Source organism: Gambusia affinis, linkage group LG11, assembly GCF_019740435.1.
Source record: "Gambusia affinis linkage group LG11, SWU_Gaff_1.0, whole genome shotgun sequence".
Classification (NCBI taxonomy): Eukaryota; Metazoa; Chordata; class Actinopteri; order Cyprinodontiformes; family Poeciliidae; genus Gambusia; species Gambusia affinis.
Genome location: NC_057878.1, coordinates 24333628 through 24353348, shown reverse-complemented (window position 1 = coordinate 24353348; position 19721 = coordinate 24333628). Strand labels below are relative to the sequence as shown.

General features: G+C 36.7%; 1 protein-coding gene across 2 annotated transcripts in view; it reads left to right on the top strand.

The window, feature by feature from the left end:
- The window catches only part of ube2f (ubiquitin-conjugating enzyme E2F (putative)), a 40177-nt gene extending 31062 nt beyond the window's left edge, over positions 1–9115 (top strand). Inside the window, exon 11 of one of the 2 annotated variants that reach the window (XR_006372144.1) lies at positions 7874–7920. Coding sequence is in view for 1 of the 2 variants with exons in the window: in XM_044131953.1 (XP_043987888.1) it covers positions 7874–7924 (51 nt within the window). In the remaining variant the exon portion in view is untranslated. Of the gene's footprint in view, positions 1–7873 lie in introns of both variants that reach the window. The other variant, XM_044131953.1, reaches the window with a different exon arrangement.
- The last annotated feature ends 10606 nt before the right edge of the window (positions 9116–19721 follow it).

The window sequence follows — 19721 nt, the reverse complement described above, 5'->3', positions numbered from 1 at the left end:
TCAGCTGGAAAAAGCTGACGTCTGCAGTCAATTGAGCCACATTCACAGTGTTGTTTCATTCAGCTTCTTTCTAAATTTGAAGCCCAGAGTTTCATAACTCTGCCCCAAATATGACTGATTAATGTGAAATTAACTACAATTCTTGCTATCATAAGTTAGTTGTTAGTTTTCAAAAACCTTGGACAGAAATTTGTCTTCCCCCGTCCCCACAAATGTTGGTGCAATGGTTGGTTTATTATGTTTATGTTGGTGTTATAAAAGTGCTACAACTGTTTTGGGACTGGAATTACAATTCTTCACCTCTTACTTTGTGAAAGTTGATGGAATAAATCAATGGGAGTCAATTAAGATAGAATAGATCATAGATAAACCACTGCTAGTTTTGAACAAAGGAGTTCAACTGAGCAATGTCTTTTCATGGTAGCATTTGTTTTCTCATTGAAACTTTCTTTTGTTTTTGTTGCAACAGTCTTTGCTGAATCACTCTTTTTGATTCACTGTTTTTCAGTAATAAATGAAATGAAGAATTAGTTTTTTGTATAAAAAATATTCTTGCATGAATCCAACTGTGGAAAAAAGCTCAAATCCACCATTTTGTAACTTATATTCTGCCTTTAAATCACTCTTAATTTTCTTTGTTTGCTTCATGTTAAATGTAGCATCTTGTGGGCACTAGTTGTGCTTTAATCTCATTCGGAAAGCGACTGCTTGTATACATAAGGTTTAATTTACCTCCAGATGTCTGTGATCTGGCTCATGCATTTTGAATACCTGTACATAACCCTGGAGGGGCATAATAATCTGTGGTTAGTGAAATGGTCCAGGGAAAAGAAAGCTTTATTTACTTACTGTATTCAGCCCAAAGTAGGCATTTGGCCGTTTTCTGCTAAAGGAAAACTTTGAAACAAAGCAAAGGTGAATGTGTTGCTTATGTGATGACAGTAATTTGATTATTTCACTGATTGTTGTTCTAATTGAATTTGTGTGATGTTTTAATTAGATAATCTCTTTGTTTGCTCCCTCTTTCCTTTGACGCTTTAGCTGCTGGGCATCTAAATGCCAGTTTAGGGCAATGTTTTTCAGTGTGCTACTTTGTTACTTGAACTAAAAAATGCATGTAAGGAGTCCTAATTGTGTCAAAGTTAAGCATTTTCAATTTTTTGTTGCTGTCGGCTCACCTTGCAGACAGTTTTCCCCTCATAACGGAGAAGAAAAAAGTTGCTTAATCTGATTGTTTCTGCACTTTTTGACGTCTGTCAACAATAAAGGTTTACAGCTGAGTTCACAAAGTGTTGCAGAGCCAACTTCTCTGATATACATGTATTGCAAGCAGTTTCCTAGAAGTACAGGAAGTCATTTAAGGGATTGTTAAAGTTGGGACATGTTGTCCTTTTTGTAGCTGAGAAAGCCAGGAATGAAACGACTCTTGCATTTTTTTCAAATCGACTGAAGTCTCACTTTCAAATTTTAAAACATTGCAAACACATTTAAACGTTGATTTTCAGGGAATCTGTATCATTATTATAGCATTTTTGTAGAACAAATTTTTAATATTAAAGATTTATTTAAACTGGGTGTTAAAGCAGTTCACTGACCCCTGACCTGAAGGACAACCTGCAGTACTCATTCCAGATTGGAATTTTTTTTATGACTTTTGTATATCTACAGATAATATTCAAAGCCAACGTCCTCTGTGAATCTGTTTGTGTTATTAGATTGTCATTAGCAGCCAAATTAGCCAGTACACTTACTAGATCTCCCACTTAGATCTGATAATGAGGGGATTATATACACTCCGCGTTACTTGTTAGAGTCAAATAGGGCTTGTCCAGCAACACGAGTTTGAAGTGCATCATTACATTTTGAAAATTACTTCAACCAACTATAAAGCAAATATTTGTATATTAAAAACAAAGGCTGATACTTATTTCCTAGTGACACCCATATACCTATTTCCTTGTCTTGCACCAAATGCTTTTTCCTTAATTCAGACCGTTTTTTTGTCTATTCCTGGGAGTAGCGGTCCACTCCTTTAAGAAACTGATAATCAGTTCATGTGGATTTATTTTATGCAGGAGACATGTACATCATTTGTTTTTTGCATGACATTTTTAGGGCTGAGCATTAAAACCAAATGTAGAATACTCAGTGTGCAAAAAAATCCAACTGTATTTGTGTTTTTAATATCAAATTAAATTCAATTTTTACTTACTTTTGTGCAAGATTAGAGTTAATTATAGTCAAATTGACAGCATAATGACTGGTGTGAAATTAAAATATTTTGAATTCAGAAACATTGTATAATGTAGTATTTTTCTGTTTTGAAGTATGCATTAAGTGATAAGACTTTTGTTCACTGTAAGGAAATAATATCTTAAAACATCTTGCAGACTTGCAGCTGACCTCCTGGATTTTATTGTTGTCAGTCTTAGTTATATCAATTCATGCACATTATGGTACTTCAGGGGTTTTATTTGATGGATTTTTTTCTTTACAGACTCTGAGAACAAAAGATTCAGTTGCTTACAGCAGGTTTTTTCTGAGTCAGTTCACCACTACCATTTTTTAAAAAACCTTACTGGGTCACATAGATATTAAGCATAATAATCACGTTCCTCTCGCAGTCTTGAAATGGCGAAAAAATGTTCAGTAGAAGAGCATACTCTGCAGAAATGTGTCTCCTCTGTGGATGGATTCATAAATAGCCGACATTTTTGTCATTGGCAGGCGTCCAGCATTTACATCCGTGTTTCCACACATCATTTTTAACTCCATATGTTGCTCTCCCCCCTTGCTGACATGTTTAGGCTCACGTTCTTGCTTCCTCACTCGTACCCCAGTGACCACTCTGAAGCCCGGTGCTGCCTGCGTGACTAACTCGCTACTGGAACTGATGCATTGATGTAAGGGCTGCACACTTGTATGTGAAAAATCCTGTTGGAGAACAACATTAGCACAGAGAAATGGCAGTGATTTAATGGCCTAGACCCCCTGGGGTGATGGATGAGTAAATGGAAATAACGTTTATAAAAGATGACAAGAAGAGTAGGTTAGAAGAGACTGGTGGGCTCATAGGTCACTATGAGTGTGACGTCTTTACAAAAATAACAATTTGCTTTTAAATTCAGGTATTGAAAACTTTTTCAGGCAGATTTCTGCCTCTAATCTTATTATTGCCATGGATCAACATTGTGATGCAGGAAATCTCACTGTGGCACCATGTTGGAGTAGTTCTATTAGGTTTGTCCTAAGTTTTTATTTTATTTTTTTTATAGCCTTTTGTTCCTAATTGTCTTTTGTTGAGTCGTTGCATGTTTCAAAATGACACCCTATGGTTTTGGATGCTGTGCAGAGGAAATCCTCATTCTTGCTAGTGGTGAAAGATGTGATCTGCTGCAAAATCAGTCTAAAAGAAAAATCACTGCTTTGTTCCTGTTGTCTTGTTTTTGTTTTTACCACAACAGCGACTTAAGTGAAGCTTAAATACTATATAATTAACCACACTTAATCTCTTTTGAAGTTAGTTACAATTTTTCCATAATGCCATGAAAATAGTTGTTTAAATTTGAAATTGACTGTGAAATAGCAAAACTACTGTTTGATGTAAACTACACAATATTCCATCAAAAAGACTTTGTGGTGCTAGTCCAACCTTGAAACCATCAGGGGGTGGAATATCTCAATCATATATTGTTTTATTCCAGTGTTTCTATGTTAGAAGGTCAGGCACTAAAACCCTCTGAAGAAATGTGAGTCTTTTGGGAAACTTTCTGCATTTTAAGTGGAGCTTTTTGTGCCCCAAGGTAAATCTCACTCAGATAAAATAAAGATGAGAGTTACTAATAATGCAGAAAAGGCATATTAGATATGTAAATGAAGAAAATTGTGTTGCACTGTGGTTATGCGAAACATCTCATCCCATATTGACAAAATATAGAAGTGTTAAGGAAAGAAGCGTTTCGAGAAAGAAGGAAATTTGGCATCTGCCATATTTTATGGTTATATCTGTTGGTATATTATCTACAGCTGAGAGGAAGCAGATAGATGAGCTCACTGGGAAGGCCTGCACTGGAAGCAGATGCCCAGTCAACCCTGTACAGATAGTGGGAGTCAGAAGGACTCTGAAAATGTCTCCCACGCTAAGCATGAAGTTTTGCTGGACTGGAGAGCTCCTTCAGTGACACACTGCTGCCTCCTGTGTGCACAAAGGAGAGTTATAGGAGATCCATCTTCCCAGTGGAAGTTAGAGTCTATAACAAACTTAATAGGTGTTTACATCCCAGCTGGTATTTGCAGTTTCTCTAAATCCAAGTAACATTTCTGCCGTTATTTGCACTTTTTTGCATGGTTTTATTTTGACTTATTGTAAATAGTCTGTTGTCTTGAATGTACACATACGCATGCACATTATGTACATTTAAAAAAAAAATTCTACCCAGTTGCACATTTACTTGGATCAAAGTAAGCTACTTTTGATAATTGCACAGTATCTTAAGTTGTAATGTTACCCTTGGTGTATAGTAATTCTCAAATTATTATTATTTTTTAATATATATTATATTTTTTCTTCATGTGAACATATATACCTGTCACTTTGCTGTTGTACCTAATTTTGCCACTGTGGTAAAATAAAGGACATTTTTATTTAATTCTAAAATCAGACCTTTGGTAAATACTTTGAGTTTTGCTGAAATTTTTTCTGCTTCTACAATGAATTTAAATAATTAATTTGTTTAAAGCAGTTAATCATAAACACAAGATTCAAACCCCAGATTCACTCGTTTCTCAATTAAATGTAGCGAAAGTGACCAAAAATACTATTAAATATGAAATTGCCTTGGTCATGATGTCATGGCTGTTGTTGAAGTTAATTAACTTCCTTAAACCATATCTGTGCTTTGATAGTGTTTGCCAAGTGATCCCATTTAGAGTGGTTCATTTCTTATATGTTGCCTTCAGCTGAATGAACAGTTTAGTTTGGCTTTGTCCGTCTTTCTATGTTCTGCATAAAACGTTGCACTTTAACAAGAGAGCTGTTGTAGTTCAAATTAACAGTCTCTAGTCTTTGATCCAAATCCAGGATGACGTGTGCACGGACTGCAAGGCACTCTGTGAGGTTTCACCAAATATTTGGCTGAGGGGATGTAGAAACAAGCAACCAAAGCCAATAAAGTCTCTAGAAAACAACAAGCTGTTGTGTGAGGAGAGATAGGCAGCAAAATGTCAAAACAGAGCAAGGCAAAGTGTTCATGCAAATAGCTCCCTTGAGAGCAGATTTACCCGGGAGGTATGGGTCAAAAGAACTATAGAAACGGATTGACACAATGGTTGGATTGTATGCGTGGCTGAAAAGATGAAATACATATCAAAAAGGTATGATCAAGTTAAAAGAGAGTGAGTTAGAAAGAGATGGTAAACATGATTGGCAGGAATGTGATCAAGGAAAATTCTGCTGCTAGCATGAATTCTGCTCTGTCACAGTTTTATCCGTTGAACGGTTGTTCAGTGATGGTGATAATAAAAACCAGAAAAACTGAAGTACTTCTATGCTTGCAAAATTACTACAGAGTATTCAATATGTCACCTTGAAAAACTGTGATTTTACATGGCGCACAGTAGCTCGAATGGGACAACAACAAAATAATTTAGTTGTCTCTATGCAGTCAGCTGAGGCTCAGGGATGCTGCCACAATGACCTTCACTCTGAACAGCAGTTCAGAAGACACATGGCAAATATCATCATTCCCTTTGTCAATGCAGAGATCAGCGGAAGAAGGCAGTGCTCAGCTTCCTCACAACCTGATGAATAAATTAAATTATTATAGTAGGTAATCAGTTAAGAACTGTAGAAATTGGGATGTACCAAGATGAAAATTTGGGCCAATATTGATATCCAATGTTAATATTGCTGCTATTGCCCTTAACCGATATATATATATATATTTTTTTTTTCCCCATTTTTTTTCTCTGGAGAGTTTTTTGCGGTGCTAGTGGCTTGTATTTTTGCGACAGAAGGCAAATAAGAAGGAGGGCGGGAGGAAGGGGGACCGGGAGTCAAACACATGACGTCCACGTTGAGGACTAAGGCCTCTAAACGTGGGGCGTCCTAACCCCCTGCGCCACCACAGCACGCCCCCCTTAACCGATATTTACTGATATGTATATTTCACTACAGTTTTGTCACCTTATGGGAAAAAAAACAGATGCAAATAAATAATGGTTGTTCATATCAGTCCTGTTTCATTTATCGGACTGATACCAATATGTTAAGAAATGACTAATATTGGTCGATACCGATGTTGATGCCAATATATTGTGCATCCCAATGTACGTAATTCCTAACCATGGCAGATAAACGTTCCTTAAAATTATTAATTTCTCCTATGGATACAAAATTCAGATATTGGGAATGGACTAGCTGAAGTGAAATATCAACATTACTGTCCAAGCACATTTCCATATAAAATTTGTCAAAAACTTCTGATCAATCTCACACCATTTCGCCTCACAACATAGGTCAGAAGACCAATGTTGAAATAGTTTGACCAGAGCTAGGTGTCACAATTTTCATCACTCCTCCATATCTATGACAGACGATTTAAGCAGTTTGGAAAGAGTAAATGAGAAGCTTCACTCTAGGTGTGTTTGATCTTTCTTGGCCAGTGGTGTGGTTTTGCTCATTGTCTCCACAGCACCAGGTCAATGGGATGCTGTGAAGAAGTTGACAATAATCTCTTTGGTCTTCCTAATGTACAAGCTTCATCAGCCGACTGACTGCTGGTGAAGCATCACTCGATTTAATTACAAAACAAACCATTATTATCAATTGTCTTGACTTGTCAAAGTGGTTGGCATTTTCTTCATCTTTACATAGGAGTCCTACTTCATGTTATTCAGTCCCTGGTCATTAGACTCTGAGACTGACCTCACAAAGGAAAACAAAACTCACCCATCGCCTTCCCCTGGGATTACTTAGTTTAGTTCTGTTGAATCCCTGGATGGCAATAGGATCATAAATATATTATTTTATGCCTTAGGCAGTCTGTAGCCCAGCCAATGAATTAACAAAGGTCACATAAGTCGTACATTCAGATTCAGGAAGGACATATTTGGTTTCACATTTTGGGGAATGTGGAGAAAGTGAGTAAATTTCCACAGAAATAATTCATATTTAATGTACTGCTGCAGAAAAATGTCATGTACCCGAAGTGAGCTGTTTTTTATGGCTTTTTTCTTTGAAAAAATGCTTTTCTGCACAGTCTTAATGTCTTCTCACTGAAGAAATATGACTCACTAAATGTATGGTGACACTGAAGAAGGATATATTTATATACATATGACGAATTTGTGACTTCATTATGAGTCACATCACCCCTGGTTATCCTGGTAATTGTACATTTGGTTGCTTTTGCTTTGTTTATGGATATCCAGTAGCTTACTGTGTATGTGCTGCCATAAACGATGTCTTTTAAGTGTTCATACCCACTGACCATTTTGTCAGAAACAAATCTTATAACATGCTTTCACATTAGAACCACAGACATTAATGTGCGTTCTATGAGAAACTAATAAAAAGCAGTAAATGATTGAGAAGTAGAAGACAAAGTCGCAATTTATTTACTTGTGTTTGTAAAAATGACCTGGTTTTGCTTTCCTTGCTTTCACGTTTCAGTTATGTGCTACTTCTGTTTGTGCTTCACATAAAATCAAAATAGATTGCCTTGAGGTGAATGTGACGGATTTTAAAGGTCATCAATAGTTTTTTTTTTTTTTTTGCACATACAGCTTTAGGAAGCGTCTCAATAGTGTTCACTCCTCCATAATGCTCATCTTATCTTTCCCTCTTGTTTCCTCTCCCATCTTTTCCACTCAGGAGGATTTTCGAAGTAAGGTTCAAGATTACATCAAGCACTACGCCAGATGATAGATGCATCGGCTTCCCCCAGCAGCCGTTCGACAAACAACCAAACTGCTCTACCTTGCCTCTGCTTATCTGGCCGACTCCTCCACGTGTGAAACAGCAGCAGACTCTTTGACTCTTACTACTCCCCTCCACCTCTATATGACACTGCAACCCCTGCAATAAACTTCACACTGCAGAAATAATAAAAAAAAATAGTAAAAACAAAACAGAATTATGAATGCTTCAAAGGAAGGAGTAGCAAACAAAATATATGCTTTAATTATGCTAATAAGTTGATTGTTACAGCAGCAACAATGTCTGAGTTGGCGCCAGCTCCTCGCTAAGGTGAACACGAGCCTGTTGGGAACAAGCCGTGGCAGGAAAAACACAACTTGGAGTCTCACATGATGTTTCACCGAAAAAGACCAGAAGTCACACTTAGCTGTTTTTAAATACAAGCTGAGAAAAGAACAAATATCTGTTACTATCAGCTCTCTGTTTCAGTGCCTGCATTGTTTGTGTTGCTTATGAGAAAGTGCATGGGAGTCCACAAATGTTCACACATGCAAAAAAAAACAAAAAAAAAACATGCGTCATATGTCGTCGTAGAGGGTGAGCATACACACTCACACGTGAAGGTTCCTCATCAGACAGCATGTGAATGATCACGTTTTGTTTCCGTTCTCAGAGCATGTTTGTGTTGTTCTGTGCTCAGCATTTAAATCACCTCTAATCTCTTTATACATTGCTTCCAAGTTCTCCATGTCTTTTTCTTTCGACTTTGTTGACTTTATTACCATATTTACTAATAATTTACAGAAATTGGGGGTGGTTTAAAATCTTTGCACAGTTCTCCAACAGGTTACACACACAAAACATCTCATAGAGATAATTTGAGTGTTTTCATCTCCAGATACATAAAATACTGCCATAAAAAGCAAAAAGCCACATGTATCTTTCTTTCTTTTTTAAAATTTAATTCATCCCCTTTTTCATCGGAGCTCTTTACACCTTCGTATCTTCGTATCACGGCGTGTATGAGAAGCTTATTACAAACTAACAGTGCAATCCAAAAGTGCTTTGACATCTCACTGGAAAAGTTGGCTTTGTACTTAAATGCTATCAGGTTTTAAGTGAAATCATGAGGACTTTAAATGACTGGTTCAGATTTAATTTTTGCACCCATGAGAAATAAATGGTGATGGAATTTTACCTGTTTGGTTTTTATTCCAGTTTTTCTTGATTTAATTAAGAAGCAATGGAACTGAAGCTACATCACCTTACTTGATATCTTATAGCTAAAATATTTGGTGTAAAACTATTAGCAGTTGATAAAAAGTTGGAAAAACATGAACTTGGTAGAGTTCAGATGATCCTTTGGACAACCTGGAGGCAAGAATTTGAATGACCAGGTCTGGGATTGAAATGAAATGTTTACAACTTGTATTCAGATTCTTCTTTGATAACCGGTCAAAATGGACAATTCTAAAAGAATCAACCTCTTTACACTTAGAGGTTTATAATAAATTAATTACATTAATATGTTAGAGACATCAAATATGGGCTATTTCACTTTAATTTAGGAAGGAAAATGTTCTAATTTTTACAGTTAATACAAACCATTTGTGGGGTTGATATGGGTTTGGTAGCATTGCAAAAAGAAACAAATACTGCTTTTTTATTTATTTTAAAAGAAAAAATCCACAGAAACAACCTGTGCTAGCTACATATTCTCCTTTACATAGGAGAATGTGTAAAGCAAGGCAGCATTTGATAATGGAGAATTTCACTTTTATGCATTTTTCACATTTATCTTAACAACAAACCAAAAGAAGAGCTTAAATGAATCATTTTATTCTGTTTACTCAAAATTGGCTTTGCAACTGAGTTTGAAACGGGTAAAAGGTCTTTTAGGTTTACCATTTCTTTAAAAACAAACTTGGATGTTTTAACCTTTTTACTGCTTTTACAAATCAATCATGAGCAGCAAAGTGTTTATTTTTAGAACAAAAAAATAAAAAAAAACCCTCTTTAATATCAAAGTGGAAACTGATTTCAACATAATTCAGTTACACTATATGTATTTTACATAAAAGTGATTGCATAAATATTCTCGCCTTATAAAGTGACTCCCCTAATTCAACAGAGGACCAGCCAAGTGGTACTGGTACTAAATTTATTTATTTACAGTACAAGTAAGAAAACCTCCTGAAGCATTCCTCTAAAGCTACAGAGAAATGGCTTGGAGACAACAAGGTTGATGTTCTGGAGTGGCCTAATCAAAGCCCAGAACTCAATCCCACAGACTTGAAAGATTCTGTTCACAGCTGATCTCTTTGCAGCTTGAACAGCTTAGCAGGATGAATGGAGCTTCTACATCCAGATGTGCAGCCTGATTTAGATCCATCCACAGCTGGGATAGTTGCCAAAGCTACATTTACGTAATAATAGGGGTTAAATATTTGTCATCAATGTTTTTCTGTTAAATATAAAAAATTTTTTGGTACATTTTTACTGTCAAAAACAATTTTTTTGGCTGTGGTTTGACTTTTTACATTGCTTTTGCAGTCATGACCTCTTCCTGTGAGTGGCCTTTCAGCTCATATCATAGACTCCTCCTTTTGAGAAATGATGTTCTTTTACCAGCTTCAACCAGCAGTCTTTTTCTGTTCTGAGTACAATATACATATTTGCACAAACATTTAGACGGTCACAGTGTGACGTGAATATGATGTGACTTGCCAGCATGATTTCTTCCTTCTCTTCTTTATCATTCTGCTCCAGGATTTTAACTTCTTTTTTCCCCACTGGTGAAAGTAAATGCAATGATCGCACTGGGTTCAGCTGAAATGAAAAACCCTTCTGCAAGACAAATAACGGTCAGTTAAAAGCAGCTGTGAAAATGGTTGCTCTGAAGAATGTCTTAAGGCTATAGTAATAGACATTAGGTGCAAAACTATCTTTCAAAATTGGCCTCAACATTCATTTTTTGGTGTCTTGTGGTTTTATTTTATCATGCAGTTTCAATGTTTTCTCTTTAATGTCATTACTTTTTCCTAGTGGATTTGTGGGCTAGTGGGGAGAGAGGGCAAATATCCCTTTTTATTCTTTCGCTCAAAAAGAAAATATCAGCAACTAGCTTTTGATAACTTAAAAGTTTTCTCTTCAGAATTTAATACCTTTTAAAAAAAAAAAAAATCTGTATATTTTGAAGTTATCCTCTATCAATTGAAGCTACAACATGAGAAACTATCAGCCTGCTTTTCTCTTTCACCAACCAGCACTGCCACATCTTTTACTGTAATTTGGTGGCGTACAGTCATTTTTTCTTCTGGATTTCCTACATTATTGGATGGTTTGATGAGGTTGAGCTACAAAGCTAATGGATTTACATTCATTAGCAGCTTTGCAATGTACACATGTTCAGTTGCTTAAACTTGCTAAAGTTCAAACCAAGCCTAAAGATGGGTAATAGGTGATTTAAGCTACGTTGAATGTGCCATAGAGTTGTTGGTGCTAGACACAAAGTACCATGCAAAAAGCTCACTAAATTTAAACAATAAGAGATTGTTTTAATACTACGGTAATTACATCTATAAGCTACACTATTGTCATAAAGGACTTGAAAAACTGTACTCTTCATTCCATAAAGTGGTAGTGAGGCCCGTTTAGGCACTCTGTCCTATTTGTACCCACAATAATTGACTGTATCTCCCTACTGTCAGCGATTCGTACAATTTGACTTGGTTGAGAGAGAACTGCAGACAGTGCAGATGTCTGTCAGTCACACACTGCACCAACCCTTGGAGGATCCACAATCACACTGTACACTTGCCCTGTGGGTACTGCATATTGCATTATCCTGGGCCTGCAGTGACAGCTGACAGCATCAACCGGGTAACGAGATGGGTTGGTGCTATAAATCCTATTTCTTTCCATTTTCTGCCCCCAACAAGCATTGTTGAGCGCGAATACAATCTCCAATAAGCTCTTGCAAAACAGCTTCAATTATCCAGCAGTGCCTTTTCCCCTCACCTTTCAGAAAGCCCAGAGACGAGGTGAGGAAGAAAAATAACAAGAAGCTAAAGAAATCCCTGTGGACGGCACACCTGACTGCCACACATACAAGGAGCTTAATCAGCCTAAATGATGAAGGGTCATTTATCACAGAAATTGGCTGAAGCCAGCACTTTTGTAACTTGGGGCAATATTTTGACCAGTGAACAATTTAAAGGGTACAGGTTATATCAAAGATATTGACTTACAGAGATAGTTAGCAGCAGAGAAGCTGAAAATGTATTTTGTCAGAGGCTAGAGTGTTGAGTGTTTTGGGGGATTTTTACACGAAGAGTCAGACTGAACAGAAGTAGATTTCATTTCAGAAAACTTTTAACAGCAGCTGAGCCGGTGGAGTTAATAATCGCTGCTTCCTGTATGTGCAGGTTTTCTTGATCTGGTGAATAGCGTTCCCTACACGAGTGCATTCCCTTTCTGCATTTTCATTCTTTCAGATCATTTGTCAGAATGAATAACTTACTCTCTTTTTTATCACATGACTCATGTGATAAAAAATGACGGGTCATATAGTGAGAATATGACTCACATAAGATAGTGAGTCATATTCTCACTATCGTCTGAGGAAATCAAATGGAAAAAGAGCACCAATAATATTGCTGATGGCATAAATGATGTCTGTTTATTTCCCATCATGGATGAGTGCAGTGTGGAGTTTGTGGAGGGTAGCTTCTTTTTGCTGGTTAAATTGAGGATGAGCTGTCTACAGTTTGAACTGTTGATCCATTACCTGCTGAGCTCTTAAAGGTGACTTATTATGCTTCCTTAAACAGATTAGGATAGATCTATGAGCAAAACAAAACATGTTCATTGCATTTTTTGCACAATATCATTCTTTGATAATGAGATTTCAATCTGGTCAGGCCAATTTATAGCTCCTTTCAGAATGAGCTGGGCCCCAACTCAATGCTTACATGAAAATGACTGGAAACAGATATGCAATTATATAACTATACATCTTTGAAAAGCAGAAGTGAAGCCTCCTGCACAACCAACAAGAATGCAGCATTCTTGTTGGTTGTGTTTCTCGATGGTAAGTTTACAATATAACACTTATCTTTCCCAGCAGCCATTGTGCAGTGGTAAAATCAGGTGACCAAACATACTAGTAACTTGGTAACAAGGCTGCGGTTGCTAGGTAACGACACAGTTTTCGAAAAAAACATTAATTTATTACCAAAAAATGGTTGAAGAGATTTCTTAAGCACTAAGTAGTAGAGACCTGGATGGATCATGTATAAAAATATACAAAATATGAATTTTGCATCATAGGACCCCTTTAAACTACGCTGACGACAATGCTCCATTGTTTTTATCGCTTCTTTGGCCTCCAGGTAAAATTTTAGAACTTGATTTTTGTTTTAGATATGTGGACAAAAAAATATCTTTGGCCTTTCAATAAATTAATTGAGAGAACAATAATGCCATTGGCGATTATGTTCAACATCAGTCTACTTCTTTCAGTCTCTCACTCACTTATTTTCACCTCGCTTTGTTTCCCTACTCCAATACAAAGTGGTAATTCAGTCCCCAGTAGTGTGTTAAAAAACAATTGGATCCCCATAGACTTTCTGTTTGATTTCACTTTGTGCTCATAAATTTTAAGCCTGGGCAGCCAGAGTATTACCTCAGGGCAATAACCTGTGGTTTTCTATTAGGGAGAATAAATGACGAAAATTCTCAGTCAGATCAAGATTTGTAACATGCCCAACATGCCAGTCATCATTAAGAGAAGTCTCTGTAAGTCTTGCTCTGGGAAAGCTCGTGTAAATCTTGGCTCCCTGTACTGTGGAAGTACAGGGAGAAGTGTTTGAAGTGTTTGTAAGGTTTGGCTGATGATAAGAATGGCATTCGATGACGTACAGAGCATGGTGGTTAGCTTTTTGTGTAAAGGGTTGGTGTGAATGTCGAAATTGTCCGAGTGAAGAGGCACGGAATGCGGTGCACATGGAGTCAGAGCCATTAGCCCAGTATAAAACGTCATCACTATTTATTTGTCCTGCTTTTGTTCAACAATGGGAAGACAGGTTGGATTTTTACAGCTGTGTCCACCAGAAAAAAGAGTTTTTGTTTATGATCTCCATGGCAACATCTCCGAATCCATCTCGCTATGCCGTTAGTGATGGCAGCTAAACTCCAATCAATTTATTAGGATTTTATGTTAAAAACTAACACAAAGTAGCACGTAATAGTGAAGTAGAAGGATATAATAAATGATTTTCAACATTTTTTGTTTTTATGAATAAAAATATGAAAATGTAACCATATTCAGTTCCTTCTCAAGGGAATTTTCTTCCCCATACTTATAACAACATTGGTTATTTTTGAAAGCTTGCAAGTCTTACCACACATTTTTAATTTGATTTAGACTTGGACTTTGACTGGGCCATTTGTAACAAATATCTTAATCTGAAACTTTCTGGCCATGTTTTAATAGTCGTTGTCTTGCTGGTTGTCCTCGGGATCAAAGTAAGTGTTGAAACAAGTTTTCTTCAAGAACTGCCATGTATTCAGCTTCATACTTTTTTCTTAACAAAAAAGGGCAACTTTCTTTTATTCTATATTTTTGATGCATATAAAATGAAAGTAAATAACTTTGTACTCCCCCCTCCTCTGATAATTGTTATAGTAGATGCTGCTGAGTAAAAAGTGTTGCTGTGAGTGTTTACAAATATTTTTTACAGCATTTGTTGTTTTTTTCCACTTCGGAATTCCTTAGTCTGTCAGTCTGACAGATGATCAATAAAAGCGGAGATTGCTTTTGGTGAAATCAAACTTACACCCTTCTATTTGTTGCTGATCATAATTTCATGCTGTCAGATTTCTCACCAACAGTCTACACACACACACACACACACGCAGTAGCTGAATTTATTTACTTGAACAAATAAAAGCGATGAAACACAGTGTTTTGAAGCTTCATCTGTAAATGTCTTTGCATGTCCATATTCAGGCGTGTCAGACATCCACGTCCGTCCAAGTGTTTGTCCCAGTCAATGAACAGAAGCACGTCGACTCTGGTGTTGCGTGCACGCCTCTCACTGCGCCTAAGAGTAAAGTGCCTCGCTATTTCATTTGTTCTGCTTCAGAAGCTGCCCACACTGTTTCCAGCTGTGGGAGGCATTTCAGTGTGTTGCGAGATTAACTTGGAAGACTGCAAACAATAATACATTTAGTCATGCCAACTTACACAGAAATGGTGTAATTAAATAAGCCTCCATCTTTTCTGCTTTGTTGAAGCAGAGCAACAATAAAGGCTGATAAACAATGCAGTCCTGATCACTGATGTGCACAAACTGCACTACCAGTCATCCATGTTTTAATGCAAATCAGCTTGCTTTAGACTGAGATAGAAGACCAGATAGTGAAAACATTAACATTTTGTAGATAAAATGCATACTGTTTAGTTTTATGCATACAAATATACAAACCTTTGCACAACTTTTGTCATATTTAATATCTCGTGATGCCCACCCACAATAGTATTATGCACTAAACATGAGCATTATAGTGAAGCCAGCTCATACCCAGCATCTTTCTGTGCACCAGCTTAGCTTCACGTCTTGCTAAAACAGACCTGTCAGCTGTCAGGCTGTGATATTTAAAAAATCCACACTATTTAGGTGAACTCACTTTCCCTTGCAACAGTGATGCAGCCTAATTTTCCTGTGTAGGTCTGCTTATTTTTTCTGTTTTAAATGATCAGCCACAAATAACATGTCTTTCTTCACAGATCAATTAGTGAGTGGTGTGGTTACACACATTGATGCCTTATTTTACCTCTAATAATTTCAAAATGTCTGCATTCGCACACTGCACGAAATGTAAAACTGTTCATGGAAGAGCTGAGTTTTTTAAACTCTGTAAACATCTCCCTTGTCTGCAATTCTTCTCAAGAGCCCACGTTGTTTCCACTGAGAGTTTGCTGTCAACTGCATCCTACACGAATAACCTCATAAGCAGCTCCTCAGTTTTCAGGCATAGCTCCCATGCTAATTGGCTTTAATAGGCAAATAAATCTCAGTGGGTTTCTGCAGAAGCAGGTGTTCACATCAACTAGGAGAATATATAATTCAATAGGGGGTAAACGTGTTACTGCTCTGGCTTTTGTCACTATTCTCATTTTTTAACAACACAACAGAAGGAGAATGCGACAAGGTACAGAGGATGCTGCATCATGCTCAGTCTTAATGAGAGATTTAGAAACCTTCCTTCATCATTTTCTGTGATAGAGACGCATCATGATAAGCTGACCAAACAATTTTGGAAAGATAACATTTCCTAACACTGACCTGTCCCACCTACGCAACCCCATATCACAACAGTGCCTCCACAGGCTTCTCTGGCAAACATTCGGTTTGATGGCAGCCTCACTTTTTCTGCCATTTGCATTATCATGATGCACTCATTAAATTTCAAACAGGCTAAGTCATGGCTCATCAGAGAAAAATACCCTTTTCAAATGCTCTGGAGTCCAATATGCATGTTTCCTGTCAAACTGAAGGCGTTTTCCATCCCATTAACCTTGCTAATAGGCTATTGTCTCTTGGCTACGCAGATGTTTAGTTCCAATAAAAGGCTCTGCTGCTCCGCTGCTAGAACTATGTAAGAGTGGAAACATTACATAATTCCACTGATAGTTTTCCATTCAAAGACAACTATCAGTGGAAACTTCTGATGCAGCAATTGATTAGCAAAGTGACAAAAATCAGCAATTTTTCAGTTGTTTGGCTCTGAATGGTGATCTAAAGCTCTCAACCAAAAATTGTATCTATTTTTTTGTGATAATTAGATGATGTAATACTAGAAAGTTTAATGTTTTGGGTCAATATATGGTATGCATATGTAAATAGCACTTTGACACTTTGCATTCTTTGACATTTGTGACTCAAATGACATCATTTTCTGTTGGATTTGAAGCTATCACATCTTACAGAAAACCTGCAGCTAATGCAGGTTTTCTGTAATCAGCAGCGATTATTTTTCAGTGATTATTTTTCAAAAATGATCCCTGAACTAAAACCAAGTTAAGAGTCTTTTAAATTTTTTTCATCCACATAGCACAAAGAAATTACCAAGCCTTAACTCTGAGTATTTTTTCTCCTTGGAGAAATAATTACGGTTAGGAACATTATGTGGCCCTAGCAATGCAGTTTAAATGTAATTTTTCTAAATACAAAGAGAATGTACACTTGAGATGTACACACAAGAAATTCCAAAATCACTAGTTATTTATGTAGGTATTAAAAAGGCTTAAAGGGTTATTACAAGCTAAAATATGTTAAATATTATCGTATTTCCCATTGGGAGAGTTTATTTTGTTTAGTTAAATCCAGGTGGTTCCTTATTTCACTACTTGCTGATTGAAGTGTATTCCCTGCTTCCAGCTCAGTCATCTGACCGGGTCACTTGCTGTCACATTTTAAAATAGTTCTTCATGAGGGAAAATGTACAGCTGTGCTCCTTTATAAACCAATCCATCCCTTATATCTCATCCATGATTATCCGGAAGGAGTAAATACATCTGATGGGTTGTGCTGTCATATTTGTCTTGGGGTTTTCTTGTTTTTAGTACAATTTCATCTTTCACTTAATTAGGCTTCTGGTGCTTCCTCCCAACATGGAGCTCCCATTTTTTTCCTTATACATCCTTCCCTTTTCTTTCCTTCCACCCACCAGCGCTCTTTCCTTGACATTCTCCATCTTTTCCCTCCCCGCCGCTGTCTCTAGAGACAGACGACTGTAAAGCTTCAGAGAGTGGAGTGTGAGACTGGTCTGATGTAGCTGCTAGCTATGATGATGATGATGATCAGAAGGTAAACAGGGGATGCACACCTTGACATATGCAAATCTATTTACATGCTTGGTAGTTTATTTTTACTATTTTTTCATTTTTTCCAGCTGCGTACCTGATAATTCATGAATAAATATATGACATTAGATTCGCAGCAAAACAAGCTTTCTTGGTTTTAATGGAGTGATATAAAGGTCTCTGTCACTTAATTTACTAGATTTGCCCTTGTTGTTAGGGTATTATTTCCTAGGCTGCCTGCTGGTGGATTTAAATGTTTCTCGAGGGTCTTCTGGGACACCGAAAGAGACATAAATACACCAGAGCCACATGGGAGAAAGTGGAGCAGCCTTCTGAGTATTGGAAATGACATGGACTAACATTAGCAACAGACATCTGTGGATAACATTATGTTGTCTGTTTTCTACATGAGGAGACAACAGGAGTAGGAGGATTGGAGCAGGTCCTGACGTCAGACATCGCTCTTCCACTTTTTCTTCCTCTAGCTTATTGTCTCTGCACAGCTATTTGCTGGATGAACTCTGGCTGAAAGAAGGTTTTGAATTAAACAGTATTGGTATTTGTTTTTTATATGTTCTTAGCTTAGGTAGTTTATTTTGGGTTTTATATTTCAGGTTCAATATAAATATAAAGCAAGCTACACCTCTAAGTCATTATTATCCCGACAAAGAATCCACTGGTAAGGTGCATTGTGGGATAGAAGGGTCAACAAAATGTAAAATCCACAACACGTTTAATCATTACTTCCATTTTAGTATAACCTTTTGGTCTTGCATTGCATTATATTGTCAGGAATTGTACAAATAGGAAAAGTCAGACAAAAATCTGTATGTGAAAAGTAACAAGGACAGTTCAGCTGATTTAGCTCACATAGGATTTAGGAAGTATGCCTGAACAAAAATAATTCAGTTGTTAAATTAATACATTTTGCAAATACTTAAACGCTATTTGGTAGTAAAACTTTTGCTTTTGAAGAGAACCAGCTAGTTAGCTTGAATTTAACAAAACTGATAATGTAAAACATGTTTATCATTTTTGCTTAAAAAAATTAAGTATTTATTTTACACCACAAAATGTAACATTATTGCTCTTTGTATTTAGTAACTAAGGAGATCAGTTAGTGTAAATTTAGACAGACTGAGAGATTTATACTGAAAATAGCAGACTCAGACTTTATCGTGTTCTTACAGCTTAATCCCACTTGAATTGTGGGACATTTCATCTTCCAGTTTTCCTTTGCGATAATCTTCATTGTCTCTACACACAGGGCTACTGAAACCCCTCTAAATAATCTGACTGTATTTATTGACGTTTCCATGTCGTGTTGTATGTAAATGGAGAACGATGCATTTGAATGCAAGTAACTGCAGATGGTTCTGTTTGCATTTGTGCCAAAGATAGGAGTAGTAATTGAGTTTGTGTATATGCATATAATTTTCTATTATACTGACTGACATTTATGATAGAGAACTATACATATGCATTATAAATATAAGGGGAAAATACATATAGAAATGTATCCCACACAGTTTCAATCATCCAGTTTTACAGAGTTTAATGCAACTTGCCCTCCAACTTAGAAAAACTGCAACTTGAAATTTTACATTTGTTGGTTGAGTCTGAGAAATAACTCCTGAACTCTCTCTGACCTCAAACTGAGATGATTTCCAGCATTATAGAAATCTTTTCAAACAAAGATTAAACTATCAATGCAATATTCATTCTTAATCTTTCTGATTTCTTCCCATTCATTGAGTTTGATAATGAGTTATTTAATGACTGCACAGACTGACCATTGCTTCTGTCTGGGTAACACCGGTTCTTCACTTTCAGTGTTTGCTCCTGTCTACCTTAAATATAGGAGCCACATGGCCCACAAGAGCCCACATGTTTGGTGATGTTTTTCCTGGTATCTAAGAGATTTTGTTTAGA